We start from the raw sequence: 15,899 nt of genomic DNA, 5'->3' as shown, positions 1-15,899 counted from the left end.
CAGTGTTTTGCCGTCATACAGGAAAACAGGTACACAGTAACAGACACGCGGTAACACGGTAACTTATACTTCATCTCCACAGCCGGAGGGCTCACAGTAAAATAGTAGCATTAGGTCAACTCCACAATCTGGAAATAAGATACAGTACAGAGCCAACTGCTTTAGCTACCTGCCTATGTAGCCTATGGTTGGCAGATACACAGGCACATCAGTGTCAGGTCCAGACTGCAATCACACATTAACAGTACCATTAAGACAGACCTGCAATAACACAGTGGGCTATACGTGTAACTACACAGCTAAGTAGCAAATGTCCTGCAGTAACACAGTAATAATATGCATCAGGTCCATGATCAGCAGCCACACAGGCACACAGTAATAATACCTCACCCCCACAGCTTGCAGTCGCACAGCCGCACAGTGCAGAGTATATCCGCACAGCTCACAGGCAAAAATTATGCATCAGATCAAGACACACAGACACACAGTAACAACATCTCAACCCCTCACAGCCTGTCCTGCAGGCACACAGTGCACAGTACCACTGATCATTTTGCACAGTCTCACACACTGACATTTTACTGTCATTCACGAAGTTGCCTTATGATGGTCCAAAAACGTGACAGTAAAACGAAATGGTCAGTGTGCAGGAAATTTGTAGCTTTTCTGATTAGCGATCCATGGGTTACCTCCAACACACCCATCAGCTGAGGAGTGCGGGGGAAAAAATCACACTCAGTAGTAATATCACACAGCGGTCAGACAGTAACCCTGACAATATCTCAACTCTACTGCCTGCCAATAAGCTACAGAGCCAACTGCTTTCCTTGGGAACGATTTACCATCTGCACTCTTTAACCCCTAACACACATACGCACACATGCGCACACACGCGCGCGCACACACACACACAGCCAAAATGCATAGAGTGGGTGTATGTCACAGTCAGGTATTTCCCCTCAGCCCCTACACAGCCACAAAGCATAGATCAGGTGTTTCACATTAACCCCTCACACACACAGCCACAAAGCATAGGTCAGGTGTTTCCCCCTTTAACCATTCAGACTATGCCAAAAGGCATGTATCCAGTATGCATCCAGTACACACACACACACACACACACACACACACACACACACACACACACACACACACACACACACAAACACACACACACACACACGCACACACTTGTTTTTCAAAACCCTCTCACAATCCACACCCCTCCCAGAACATCCCACCCTTGAATTCCTGGCTAAGCTGGCCTTGTTCCAGCAGCACACACACACACACACACACACACACACACACACACACACACACACACACACACACACACACACACACACACACACACACACACACACACACACACACACACACACACACACACACACACACACTCTCCCTCTGTACTTTCCACAACTATGAACAAATTATGCAGTTATACATGCCAACACTTTCAAAACATTTCATGAAGAAGTGTTTTCATTTGAACCCCTCAGACAAATGAACACCACTTAATCTTTGACAGAGTACCTGGTTCCCAGAACACACACACACACACACACACACACACACACACACACACACACACACACACACACACACACACACACACACACACACACACACACACACACACACACACACACACACACACACACACAGCTGCTTTACCAAAATCCACACACACATGCTCACACACATGCTCACAGTCTCACTCTGTCGTAAGGAAATAATTGCCCACATGCCCATACTGTTCAAGGCTCAGCGATAGATAGGAGACCAATGCTAGCATTCATAAGGCTAGCAGGACACACTCTCTCTCTCTCTCACACTCTCTCTCTCTCTCTCTCTCTCTCTCTCTTTCACACACAAACACACACACACAAACACTCTCTCTCACCGTTCCCGTCTCTGTGTTCACGGGCAGTAGAGCAGTGCTTGCATTTAGCAGGTCCGGAAGACAGCAGCCGTCCACAGCAGTACAGAGCGAGGTGTGTGTATGTACATGTTGCTTCCCCACCGCACTCACACCGTCACATACACACTTCACATCACACACACTCACACTCCCACACACACACTCAAGGCCACACTCGCTCCCACACACACCGCCACTGTCACATGTGATACTCCCATCTGCAGCTGTGTCCATACCACTTCTTTCCCCAGTAGGAGTAGGGGTAGCAGTAGTGGGAGTAATAGTGAGAGGAGTAGTGATCTCCTGAGTAGTAGGTGGAGGTGTAGGAACAGTGGTAACCTCTGGGGAGTTTAAACAGTGACCTGGAGCCGTGCCTATGCCTTTTCTGTCCAATGACACAGACTCAGAGAGTAGAAGATCATCCACACAGCCTGTTCCCAACACCATAGCAGCAGCAGTGGTAGTAGCAGCAGACACAGGCACCGTGCCAGAGGGTAAAACACCACCACTAAGACCCTTTTGACCAACTGGGCCTGTAGCACTGGTAGCAGACACAGACAGAGTCTTGCAGGGTAAGAGACTGAAGTCCACACAGCCTTGGCCGTCCACCGTAACACTTGTAGTAGGCACAGGCACAACATCAGAGGATAACACACCATCCAGAAAGTCTGCTGTCTCCACCCCAGTAGCACTTATGGCAGACACAGTGTCGCAGGATAAGACATCCAAATCAACACGGACTGTCCTCAGCATCACAGCAGCAGTTGCAGCAGTAGCGTTAGCAGGCAAAGGCGAGGTAAGGGTCTTAGAGGTTGTGATGCCATCCACACATCCTCGGCCCTCCACCCCAGGAGCATTGGTTGCAGGGACAGGCTCAGTGGCAGCCATAATAGTAGCGAAACAGGTGGTATTCACAGTGGCAGAAGCAGCAGCAGCAGTTGTAACACCCGTCCCATTCGCAGTGGCAGTAGCAGTAGTGTCAGGCCCAATGGCGGCAGTGTCTGTGACCACTTCAATAGCAGTGTCAGCAGTGGCTGCTTCAATAGCAGTGGTAGCAGTAGCAGTAGCCGCTTCAGCAGTGGCAGTCAGGGAGGTTACAATTCCATTGGTGTCTTCGTCTGGCTGTTGTTTAACCTCTGCTGTTGTCACGGATACCGGGTGTTCGACAGTGTCCATGACGAGCAGACGACATCAAGTGACCTCGCAACAGCTCTACTCTTCACTGCACTGATCTCTCCAAGAGTTCCCGACCCCTCACCTCACCTCTCCTCTCCTGTCCTCACCACTCCTTTCCTCTCCTCTCTTTTCCTTTCCTCTTCTTTATATTTGTTTCAAACTCTTTTATCTCCTCTCCTCTCTTTTCTGCTCTCCACTTTACTCCGCGTGCTCTCTCTTCTCTTCTTTCTCTCTACTTTCCCCCTCGTTCTGCCGTCTCTTCTGCTCTTCCTCTCCACTTTACTCTCTCTCTCTCCCTCTCTCTCTCTATCTCTCTCTCTCTCTCTCTCTCTCTGTCGTCTCTCTTCTGTTCTTCCTCTCCAGTTTACTCCCTGTGCTCTCTCCCTAGAGATGGCGTGATAGCAGGCAGTGCTGCTGGTAAACACTCCTTTCCTGCTCTTTCCTGTGCTCCGTGGTCCGACTTGGCTGGGCAGGGCTGGGAAATGCGGAGAGGAAATGGAGAGAGAGACAGAGAGAGAGAGAGAGAGAGAGAGAGAGAGAGAGAGAGAGAGAGAGAGAGAGAGAGAGAGAGAGAGAGAGAGAGAGAGAGAGACAGACACCCTGATAGAAAACAATTGAGAGAGACAGAGGCAAGAGCAGGAGGGAGCGAGGAAAAGAATGAAATGACACACAGGCAGAGAGAGAGAGAGAGAGAGAGAGAGAGAGAGAGAGAGAGAGAGAGAGAGAGAGAGAGAGAGAGAGAGAGAGAGAGAGGGAGAGGTGTCCTAGCCCATGAGAAAGTTAGATATTGTACTCCCCCACATTATCATGACTGGAAGTCTGGCAGGTGACCAATAGGAACTCAGCATTCAGTCACATGACCTGCGTCCCATTGACTCAACTTTACAACACACACACACACACACACACACACACACACACACACACACACACACACACACACACACACACACACACACACACACACACACACACACACACACGAGTGTGACTTCACCTTCAGTATTGACGGGAAGAAACACACACAAACACAGATGCACACGCACGCAGGCACGCACGCACACACACACACATACACACACACAGAAAATTGTTACAGTGAGCAAAGTAGCTAATTCCAGGCTGAACTGAGCATGCAGACAGTTTGTCCTCACCTTGAACAGTACAATGTGATAAGATATGAGCTCAGAATATGAGAGCAGTTTGTGTGTGTGTGTGTGTGTGTGTGTGTGTGTGTGTGTGTGTGTGTGTGTGTGTGTGTGTGTGTGTGTGTGTGTGTGTGTGTGTGTGTGTGTGTGTGTGTGTGTGTGTGTGTGTGATTTTGCGTGTGAAAGCTCAAAATGATTCAAAAGCCAAACTACTCTGACAATGCACAGTGAAGGGCTCAGCCGTACACACACACACACACACACACACACACACACACACACACACGCACACGCACGCACACATTTTACGTATAGTATACAACGCCATTGTCAAGCAGTGCTCACTGCACAACAAAATTGCATATATGTCTCATATATGGGCAAGAACACTGGTCAATTACTCCCCCACTAACCTGGCAGGTTGGGAATTCAACCAGCAGTATTTGGGCTACAAGTCTGACACCCTCACAGCTTACCCATAACTGCCCAAACAAGACAAAACAAGACGAGTGGCGTAAAAGCCTCACACACCCACGCACAGGCACACACACACCCACCTCTCCGCACACACACACACACACACACACACACACACACACACACACACACACACACACACACACACACACACACACACACACACACACACACACACACACACACACCCGCATGCACACACACACAAAAGAACACACACACACATCAGTGCCCTCCTCAGCCTTCTGACAGTCTGCCAACTCACTGCAATAATCTTTATGACCCCTGTTTGTGGCCGGACTTGTGATGAGCAAATTAAGACACACACACGCCCACACACACACACACGAACAAACAAATCCTACACACACACACACACACACACACACACACACACACACACACACACACACACACACACACACACACACACACACACACACACACACACACACACACGTTTAGCAGTTGTGTTCACTATTGCTGGGGTGCTGATGTTGTGCGATATGAGCGCTTGTGTGTGTGTGTGCGTGTGTGTGTGTGTGTGTGTGTGTGTGTGTGTGTGTGTGTGTGTGTGTGTGTGTGTAACTCACGGCCTGTAGTTGCTGCTGTAGCTGCTGTGTGTGTTCGGTGTGTGTGTGTGTGTTCTGAGTAAGGGTCCGCTGGGCCTCACTGAGCTGCCTCTGCAGCTCTTCCTTCTGACCAGTCATATCCCTCAGATCCCTTTCCAGCTCCGCCTCCTGCCCTGCCCACTCCGCTTGGCTCCGCCCCAGCTGCACCCGCAGCTCATGCCGACTCTGCTCCAGCTCCTGAGTAACCAGACAGGAAACAACAGACAAACAGTAAATAACAAACAGTAAACAACAGCAACAGTCGTCATCATCCACATTCATCATCCTTGTGAACATAATTCTTTCACAATTCATAATTCAATTACAAATCACGGGGCAGTCGTGGTCTAGGTGTTAAAGAGATGGACTTCAGATCAGATAGTTGCTAACCCCACATGGCTAACCCCACATTGCTCAGTAACAAATACCCTGTACTGTAAGTCGCATTGGATAAAAGTGTCAGCTAAGTAGTAGTAGCGGTAGTAGTAGTGTCTTTATTTCCCATGGGGGAAATTTCTTCTAGTAGGTGGCATTTGACATGAGGACAGTCAATACATACAACAGATCCCTCCCCAACCCACCCCCCCTTCAACATTTACCCTAAGACACACATTGTACCAAAAACATGACATGATTGACATGGACATGGATATTGGACATAGACAGGTGTTAACCATCATCAATCATCAGTCTATCCCTAAAGCATTCCTATAGCATAAGTGCAAAATCAGCAATTAAAATCAATAAATACATGGCAGATAAAAACTACACACGTGCAATCCCTGCTCAGGCCTGCTGAACAGGATGCAAGATCAAGATGTAAATTTTAAGTGTAATGTAATGTAATGTAATAATCATCATTGTTAGCAGTCTATGCCAGTTACGCTCCAGCTACTTTTACAGTGTAATGCAAAGAGTAAATAATAACAACAAACGTCGGTGAAAACCACCACATCCCCAACCCCACATTACATTACACTTAGCTGACGTGTTCATCCAAAGCATCTTCCTGCTATATTTAAGTATAGGGTAATGGTTACAGTCCCTGGGGCAGTGTGGGGTTAGGTTCCTCACTCAGGGGCACCTCAGCCATGGAGAGAGGTAGGGAGTGGAAGGGTGGAATTTGAAACTGAAACTCTGATCTTAAAGCCTTTCTCCTTAACCATTAGGCGGCCATGGCTGATCATCATACGCATAACCACCTTCTTCATCTTCATCAACATCACCCTCATCATCAACAACATAATTATTATCATCTAATACTTACTGTGTAAAGAACATGCTGTTGGGTGGATTTGTTAACATTTATTTTTGTTAAACAAATCACTGATTCTTGATAGTGTGGCAAAACAGGTTTTAAGTTTGAAAGAAAAAAAGTTGTTCAAATAAAAAATATAGAAGTACCTCTATTATCATAGATGAAGGTCTTGGCTGTGCAGCAATGTATTGGTCAAGCTCTCCATATTTTACATTTTTCATAAAAAAGGCTCTTTTTGGGTTTGTAAACACCGTCAGACACAATTAGAAGTAAATAAAATATGTTTACTGTACTAAAATGATAAGAATTCAACATAATTGTAGATACAAATTGTAAAACACTTTCCTGAAAAAAAACTTTTCTTTTTTGTGACCTGCGTCAAATGTCAACACTGTCAGCTTTGTATCTGCTGACAAAAAAGCCACCAAATGAGCCTCAGTGGAGGCTAGGGTACAATTTTGGATCACAATGATTAGTAACGTATCTTCTAAAGTAGAGCTAAAGGTTTGAAAAGGGGTCCTCAGAAATGACAATGACCTTGTACATGCCTGAATGTATTGCCTTTTAAAAATTACGTCGGGAGACGAATATGTGGGACACATTTTGGGCAATCAGAAAATAAGAGTAAAAATGGTTTTAAACACACTATTTGCAGTTCTGTAGAACCACTTCAATACATTCTTCCACCTCATGGTGATATTCAATTCCAATTTTTTTGTCTATTGGAATGTAGCCTACCTGTCGTTCCGTCCAGAGGACACCATTGTGTCAGCACGCATCTCTGGCTGCCTCGCCGACTTGTCAACTTGGATGAAGGACCACCACCTACAGCTGAACCTGTCCCAGACAGAGCTCCTGGTGACTCAGTCACAACATCAACCTCAAGATGGGCTCCACCATTGTGACCCCAAAGAAAGTCGCCAAGAACCTTGGCGTCATGACTGACGATGAGCTGTCATGCTCCAACTACATCAACTCAGTCACCCAGACCTATCGATTCCAGATGTCCAACATGCGGAAAATCAGACCCTTGCTGACCCAATACTCTACACAACGACTGGTTCAGGCCAAGGTCCTGTCCCGCATTGACTACTGCATCTCACTCATGACAGGTCTACCTGCTTGTGCGTTAAAACCACTTCAAAAGGACCCATGTTACTCCTCTATTCATTGAGCTGCACTGGCTACCAATCGCCACCTGGATCAAGCACAAGGCCTTGACCATTACCTATAAAACCATCGCAGGAACGACCCCAGTTTATCTGAAGGACTTACTAAAGTCTTATGTTGCTGGAAGAGAACTGCGCTCTTCCAGCACAAGCCGTCTGGCTCTGCCATCCGCTTGCTCTAGGTACTCCCAGTCAAGACTCTCAAGTTCTCTGTTGTTGTATCCAAGTAGTGGAATGGTCTCCCAGAGGCTAAGCACAGCCTTCAAGAAGCAAGTAAAGACTCTCCTCTTTCGTGTTTATCTACTAGGTTTGAGCTGCCCTAGCCCCAGGCCAGACTCTTGACATGATGTGTAGGCTATGTGTACTCTACTCTGCAAAAAAGTAGAGTACATACACACATGCTTCTTTGCATCTGCACTTTTTGTTCTGTATATTTCCTGTGCACTTTGTATCTGCTAGTGATGCTGGATATGATTATGTCCTCATTTGTTAGTGGCTTTGGTTATGAAGCGTCTGCCAAATGCAATGAAATGTAATGTAATGAAATGATGATGTCTGTCCTTAAGACAGTAGGCTTTACAGGATGTTGGCACTTTATAGCAATGAAAAATAATAAAATTACACTCAAAATATTTCACACAACTGTACATTTGTATAACAGATCCCTTGGTTATTACCTAGATGTATTTTGTTCATGAAAATGTAATTGATTTTCAACAGAATTAGCACTTTTTTGTTTTTGCCAAACTTTGAAGAATCAGTTAAATAAATAGATAAATGAAACTGTGCAATGTAAGTAGTATGAGTTTCTAAAGTGTGTGTACCGGTAAGTGTTTGCTAGCTATTGAGAAAACCCCCCACAAGATTTGCTTTAGCAACACCAGCCCCATTAAGGCCTGTTGAGCAATAAAAACAACCGCCATCATTTTTTACAACAACAACAAACAAACAAACACACAAACAATAGCAGACTGTTCTGTGTACCCCTGCAGACAGGCCAACTGTGTATCCAGGGACGTATAAATATTTCATTACCAGAGAGCAGAATGTTGTGAGGATCGAGGGGAGGGAGCGGCTGGTGTTCGCTTACTGTCTGGACTACAGTCCTGCTAACAGCCTAAAGGCTGGCTAACATCACTACACACCTGCGCCTGGTGACTCTTATGAGACGCTGTTTACATATGGGTATTTTTTGTAATCTATTTGGCCCTTTTGATTACATGTAAACAGAGTTTTGGGTCATTAAAACGGATAGTTTCTTGAAATGGAGATTATAGTGGAGATTTAAGAACGCACCTGTCACAATAGTGATTCTTTTCTTCACATACTGCGGAAATGGAATTAGCCAGGCCTACCCTAAATCTTATTCTAAATGTAAACGCAGATTAAGGCCCTTTTGATTGGCATCATCAAGAAAATCTACTCTTTGTCAAAAAGGGAAAATAAAATCTGATCAGTCATTGGCTTATTGCTCAACCTTACTTTCTACATACATCATCGCTTGGAGACAGATTTTCATTTCTATTTATTTATCTATTTATTTATTTACACTTCTCAAACAGGAAAATGTTTGTTGAGAACAAAGAGGGCAAATATAAAGAGACATTATCAAAGTCAGGTGAGGCAGAGTAATCCAGTGCTGGCATGGTGCCGCTGCTCTACTTCACAAGTCACAACTAATCATCACGTGAGGAGCAGTGCCAGGGAACCAATCAGCACGTGAGGCGCAGCCCCACACAACCAATCAGCATGTGAGGAGCAGTGCCAGAGAACCAGTCAGCACGTGAAAAGCAGCGCCAGACAGACAGCTGACCTCATTTAGCGCATTCAGGCCGACTGAGAACCGTGCCGGTGCCCGTTTCCGCACCTAATCGCGAACTCACAGTTGTGTTCACGCCACAGATTTTAGCGTTCGCGAACCAGAAAGTTGGTTTGCAATCCGAACCGCAATATCAGGGTTCCCACACGTTTTCAAAAATCATTTTCCAGGATATTTCCAGGACATTTCCAGGACTATTTTTGGATAATTCAGGACGGATATTTCATCCATCGGACCCACAATTTTGACATACACAGCGACACACAATGCATTTTAGAGACAATGTGACTTTAAGGTTGAAATGAGTTGTAATGAATGAGTACAGTGTGTTAGGGAAGAGGGTACGTCCAAAGATGTCATTAAGAGCATAGTATGGCATGGCCGCAAGGGGAGTCACTTTCTTCTTCTGCAGTTAGTACTAAGGAGACTAGTGATAGGAGGGATTACATTAAACACTGACAACTGGATCTTCTCTCTTGACCAATTTTGCAAAGTTACAGAGTTCAGATTTTATCCATTATGGCGTTGCACCCACTGACCATGAGCACAGTGTCTTTAAGCAATGTCCTCGGACTACACCTAACCCAATGCATTTTCCATTGAGTGATACTTCTTATCCAATGTACATTATTTGCTTAGTACTGGCGGCAAGGTAAAATGCAAAGCCACTACCGCCAGGGCTGGAGTGTGGAACAGGTCATAGGACATAGTGAATTTGTGTCAGCTGTAATTAAGGCTGAATGACACTGTAATTTAACCACAAACTGAACATTGACGACAGGACATCCTATTTTGGCCGGGCCGGAACTAGCAGCAGCTCCTCGCACCCACAATGCAATTCAAATTGCGGAGTTTCCAGTAAGCGCATACGACTTCATTGCGAGCGTCGATGTTGCGCAACGGACGTCAGCGAGAACTTGTTGTCACGATGTGGGTGTTATTAAATACAGCGCATTTAAAGTCGGCCACAAATATGAACGAGACGATGAGCTCGCACCGGTTTGCTCTACTAACACACCACGTGTGAGGAGTGGGGGGACAGGCAGTGAGGAGGAGCTGAAGTGGGGACCTGCGCAAACTTGTGTAGAGGTGTGAGACAAGACCCATATATACACACGTGAGTGAGTTGTTGACCAACCAGTTCATGGGCGCGTGACCTCGGAGGCAGTCCGCCGACGAGCGTTGAAGGGGATAAGCAACTGCAGAGGTTGCAAGATCTGACTGCAGCCGCATTCATCCCGCGATAGTTTTACACCATGTGACATGTCACCTCGTCAACGCAACGTCGACGAAATTTCGAAGTTTGACAGGAAATCTAACCGTCATGCAGCATTTTCCATCCAGGGTGCATTGCTGTCTAAATGTGCATGCATGCGTTGACACATCTCGAATGCACCTGTTGTCACAATTTTTATCGATCATGGCCTTGCATCCACTGCGCATGGTGTCCCCGGGCTACGCCCCAGTACTACACCGTGGTCAATGCAATTTCCTGCGAATAAGCGTTCTTATCCATTCTATGTTGTTTGTCCAAAGGTATTGACCTGGGTATTGAATCTGCTGGAACTTGGAGACCACACCCCTATGTCAAATTTCGCAAGCCCAGCACGTGCAGCCTCGGTTCAATTGAAATGCTTTCTGATCCACAAAACGTTTATTCGGAATTAAATGAAAGTGCAATGTAAACTCACATTAATGTCACATTATCTCAGAAATTAATACCTTAATAGTCTCTCTCTTATCGCAAAAATTAGTGTACTTGGATTTAAATGCATTCTCCACAAGACTTGACTTTGACTTTTTTGCTCACCAACCATTGTGGGCAGTGGTTTCTGTCTTTCTGCAAGCCAGTTTTGTTGCCAGTTTTTTTTTCCCTGGAATATTCTTACATACAAACAATTGATGCGACTACTGTGATTTGTCGCACCAAAGATCAAACTAGCTTTCAAAGTGGCTAGTGAGACTGAAAGCTCTGATCTCCAAAAAAGATAGCAGTACAATTTTTTGTAAGGAAGTGCTAGCACTGCCTATTTGTAGGCCTATTATGACCGTAAGCAGGTTTTCGAGAGAGATATAACGCCATGATATCAGCTAATGACTTTTCAGCAAGCCAACTAGCGACTTCTGGCAAAAGTCAAAGAATATGACTGTGTATAAGTGCAATCAAAGATGGCAACCTGACCAAACTGTGTGTGTGTGTGTGGACAATAATGCATTCAATAGGTGGATATAAATTGAATCGTCATGTCTAGACTTGGAGAAGAGTAAAAATTATACCACAAACAAAATCGGGAAAAAGTTGAAGGGAAAAAAATCCAGGACAAATATTTTTTTCCAGGACATTTGGTGAATTTCCAGGACTTTCAAGGACTTGAAAACACATCTCTAAATTTCCAGGTTTTCCAGGTTTTCCAGGACGTGTGGGAACCCTGAATATACTAGGTTTTTCTCCGCGAACCGTGACGACAATGTGGCCGTCAGCAGGTTCATCCGGGTAACACAGTCACGTGCGGAAAAAGTTCAGAGCCCGGTATGAACATGGGCAGTTCACAGATAAGCACTTTAGTGCCGAACGTAACTGGTGCGGGCACCGGCACCGGCTCCGTTCTGGTCGGCCTGAAAGCCCTAACTGAGTGTTTTGTTGTGTAGGCCGGGCCTACAGGGGCCTAGTCAAGTCTGAGGGTGTTTATGAACAACACTGGGCATGTGTGTTGTGTGGGCCACGTTTCAGTGGACCTAAGGAGATGTTTATTGTCAAGAAGACCTTAGTGATTAAAGGGGCTCCAGGTAGTATTAAAAGTTTAATTAATCACTGTTCCGAGTAAGCCGATGGTCATGCGATTCATTAGTGAGTGAACGATGACTCTCGCGACCACTTTCACGGTCCGCTGTCAGAAAACCTTGAATACAACTTTTTGACAGAGCGGTCCGAAGGAGTGTCGTGGGAAACATTTTTCAGACGAAAAATTGCTTTACATACCGTAATCAGATTTGTATCAACTGCTGGCATTCCGTGATGAAAAACATTCTCACAGCGAGTTTAGGGCTATTTGAACAGTATCTTTTCCTTACTGTGTAGATTTTGAGACAGGCATGCCACGGGCACTGCGCAAACGATGCCATCCAACCTTGTGCCCCTTTAAGTGCTGGGCAAAACTCTACAGATGTTTTTTTTTATGCCTGAATTAGATAGGACAGTTTGAAACAGAGACAGGAAGAGAGATGGGGGAGGATTGGGAAATGACCTCGGGCCAGAATCGAACCCCGGTCTCCGGTGTAGCAGTGCAGTGCCCTACCGTTTGAGCCACAGCAGGGCCACTTTGCAGATGTTTGATGTAATAGGCCTCTAGCTAGGGCATTTGAACTCATACATTGGTTAGTGAAGTGTTCTTTGTTGAAACGGTAGGCTACAGTTAAATTAGCCTATAGGCTATATATAGTATATATATATATATATATATATATATATATATATAGGCTAGTATTTAAATAGTTAGATAGATCTCCCTAGCAAGAAAATGAAGGGATGCTTCCCAGACTGCATTTCACTTGTGATATAGTCTGACGATAGCCAGGGTAGGGTGTTGTGGCATTTCCCAGCTTTCCTTATGCATAGAAGCGTCTGATATTTCCATCACAATGCGTGAATATAGCTTATATAGCTTTATAGCTTATGTAGCAATGCGTGAATATAGCTTATATAGCTTATATAGCTTTCAGTGCTTGAAGTGGGGGGAAACTCAGTTCCTCCACCTCTTAATTTTCATCATCAGAGTTCCTGCACTAATCTTTTCAGTGCCTTGTCCGGCATAAGCCATAGCATTAAACCGGACGCCTAATTGATTAAAATGCATTAAATTGCATCTAAGAAACACAAATGTTCTTGGGGGAGGACCCCCAACCCCCCCCCCCCTCCACGTCCTCCTTTTTGCTGTCACGGACATGGTCACTCTATTTGGTACTAATGGCATTTTCGGAAAATCAGGGTTCCTGCACCTCTTTTTTCCCACTTCAAGGACTGCTTATATTTATCTGATATTTCTCATAGCCCTTGTTGCTGATAGTAAAGCACATCAGTAATGCTGATGAATAGAGTAGTAATAACTACAGGAGAGTACAGTAAGAGTACACAGGGCATGCCCACACCTGTCTGTCCTTTGGAAGGAAACATCTCCCACAGGAGGCAAAAGAGCGATCAGAGAGAGAGAGAGAGAGAGAGAGAGAGAGAGAGAGAGAGAGAGAGAGAGAGAGAGAGAGAGAGAGAGAGAGAGAGAGAGAGAGAGAGAGAGAGAGAGAGAGATTATTATAAGGCCTACAAAGGAGACAGGTTGCACGACTTTACACAGACTAGGTCTATGTAAAATAGCCTATTATTAGCGGTGAATGACTGAAACATCACTGAAAAAAATACCACACAGACGCTGGTGATTGTTTTCTGTAATCGTATTTGTCTAATTGTCTAAGGGTTCTTATTTTTTGCAAATAGGTTCTTTCTTGTCATGGTAGCCTATAGGTAAAATGAGTCAGGGGGTTCAGTAAGGAATCTCCGTTGATAGGCCTAGGCTACAGTATTTCCACAGAGGCTGCTACATCACCAGTAGTGCGAAACGGAACACTGTAAAGACTGTGGGGAGGATAGAATTTCCCATTTGGGCTACTTTACTTTTTTGTACAGGGTGGTTGTAAATGGTTTTCTACCGCGCTGACCCCATATCTGGGTCTGCAATGTAAGACTGTACAAATGTTAAATGTTAAGACCTTAACACACACAGGACAGGTAGTCCTAAACACACACACAGGACAGGTAGTCCTACAGTTACATCACATGCCATAAAGTGGTGACATCAACTTCTGTTCATGTCAACCTCAGAAACACATGACAGAGACTGCTCATCGGAAACAAAGACACTAGATGACGCGTTTTTCAAAACTTTAACGCCGTGATACCAAGTTCAATCGCTTTTCGCATGACTAGCTTTAGGCCTACTTCTAAACACGGAAATGATGAACACCACGAGAGCAAACACCTAGCTACTTTCTTTTCCGCTGAGCAGCATCGCGAATCGCTTCGCGCTCTCACCTCGAGTTTGACGGTGTAGTGCTCGTGCAGTTTGTCCGCCTCCTCTTTGAGCTGTCGGTTCTCCTGAAGCAGCGCGTTCCCCAGCTGGGCTGCCAGGATCACCTCCTCCTCCTTCTGCCGGAGGGCCACCTCGAGCTCACCTTGGCTCCGGTAGCTCTGCATCTCTTCCTCCGCATCTTCCTCGTTGTCAAAATCAAAGGCGTAAAAATCCTCCTCCAGGTCCATCTTGCGCGATTTCATCTTCAAATCGGCCCGGCTCATGGCTGGAGAGTTGTTGAGAAACTTGGCCGCAAAGTTCTTTCAGAAAATAGTTCATTTACGATGAATCATATACACATGCTCACTTCATGGTGTAGCATCTGAATCCTAAACTAAATATGTGACGACTGAACCTCTTGGTCCTCTGGTCCGTGGTCTACGCGTCAGGCGGCTGGCAGAGGAATGGCTCGTTACCGCGAGCTGTCGGTTGCAGGTGACGGAACGCCTCCGCGGTCGCGCTCGTGAGATGCGTCTGTGTTTGACACGGCGACAGGCTGCCCACGTCACCACAACACACCAGCTCGCCCGGGCAACCCGAGAAGACGGATGTGACAAAGTTTGTCAGTATATAGACTGCTACGGGACATGCGAGACTTCAGTGCAATATTTACCATTAGGAAATGCTAAGGAATGGTTTTATAACAATTCAATAATGGCCTTCGGCAGCAACAAAGCAGATAGGCTACTCACATTAGGCTATAATTTGAAAACAGACACCCTCTCACAAAGGCGCACATCGTGCTCTCTCTCTCTCTCTCTCTCTCTCTCTCTCTCTCTCTCTCTCTCTCTCTCTCTCTCTCTCTCTCTCTCTCTCTCTCTCTCACACACACACACACACACCTCATCCAGTGTGTGTGTGCGTGTGTGTGTGGTGGAGGCCGGAGGGTGACGCTTGGGGCTCTTTGTGTGGCCTCTGTTTGGAGGTCAAGGGGTCACCCATAACTGGCTGTTAGAAGTGGGGGTCCCAAAGGGAGCACATTAAATGTGAACATCCGTCTGTGTGTGTGTGTGTGTGTGTGTGTGTGTGTGTGTGTGTGTGTGTGTGTGTGTGTGTGTGTGTGTGTGTGTGTGTGTGTGTGTGTAAGAGAATAAAAGAGCGGAGCATCCTAACGCACGTGCAGCCCATTGTGTCTGCAGGAGCCACAGCATGGGGTAAATATGCCTTTCTCTGTCTCTGTCTGTCTCTGTCTCTATC

General features: G+C 45.8%; 1 protein-coding gene across 3 annotated transcripts in view; it reads right to left on the bottom strand.

Annotated features, from left to right (window-relative positions):
• Nucleotides 1-15,089, bottom strand: part of si:ch211-235m3.5 (BICD family-like cargo adapter 1) — a 36,270-nt gene extending 21,181 nt beyond the window's left edge. For 2 of the 3 annotated variants that reach the window (XM_063204768.1, XM_063204769.1), the window contains exon 1: nucleotides 1,910-3,546. In XM_063204768.1, the coding sequence (XP_063060838.1) occupies nucleotides 1,910-3,103 (1,194 nt within the window). In that variant the 5' untranslated portion in view covers nucleotides 3,104-3,546. Of the gene's footprint in view, nucleotides 1-1,909; nucleotides 3,547-5,321; nucleotides 5,538-14,665 lie in introns of those variants that run through there. The other variant, XM_063204770.1, reaches the window with a different exon arrangement.
• Nucleotides 15,090-15,899: the final 810 nt, after the last annotated feature.

Source organism: Engraulis encrasicolus, chromosome 8 (genome assembly GCF_034702125.1).
Source record: "Engraulis encrasicolus isolate BLACKSEA-1 chromosome 8, IST_EnEncr_1.0, whole genome shotgun sequence".
Classification (NCBI taxonomy): Eukaryota; Metazoa; Chordata; class Actinopteri; order Clupeiformes; family Engraulidae; genus Engraulis; species Engraulis encrasicolus.
Note: the sequence above shows the minus strand (reverse complement) of the source record. Positions and strands in the feature narration are given on the sequence as shown.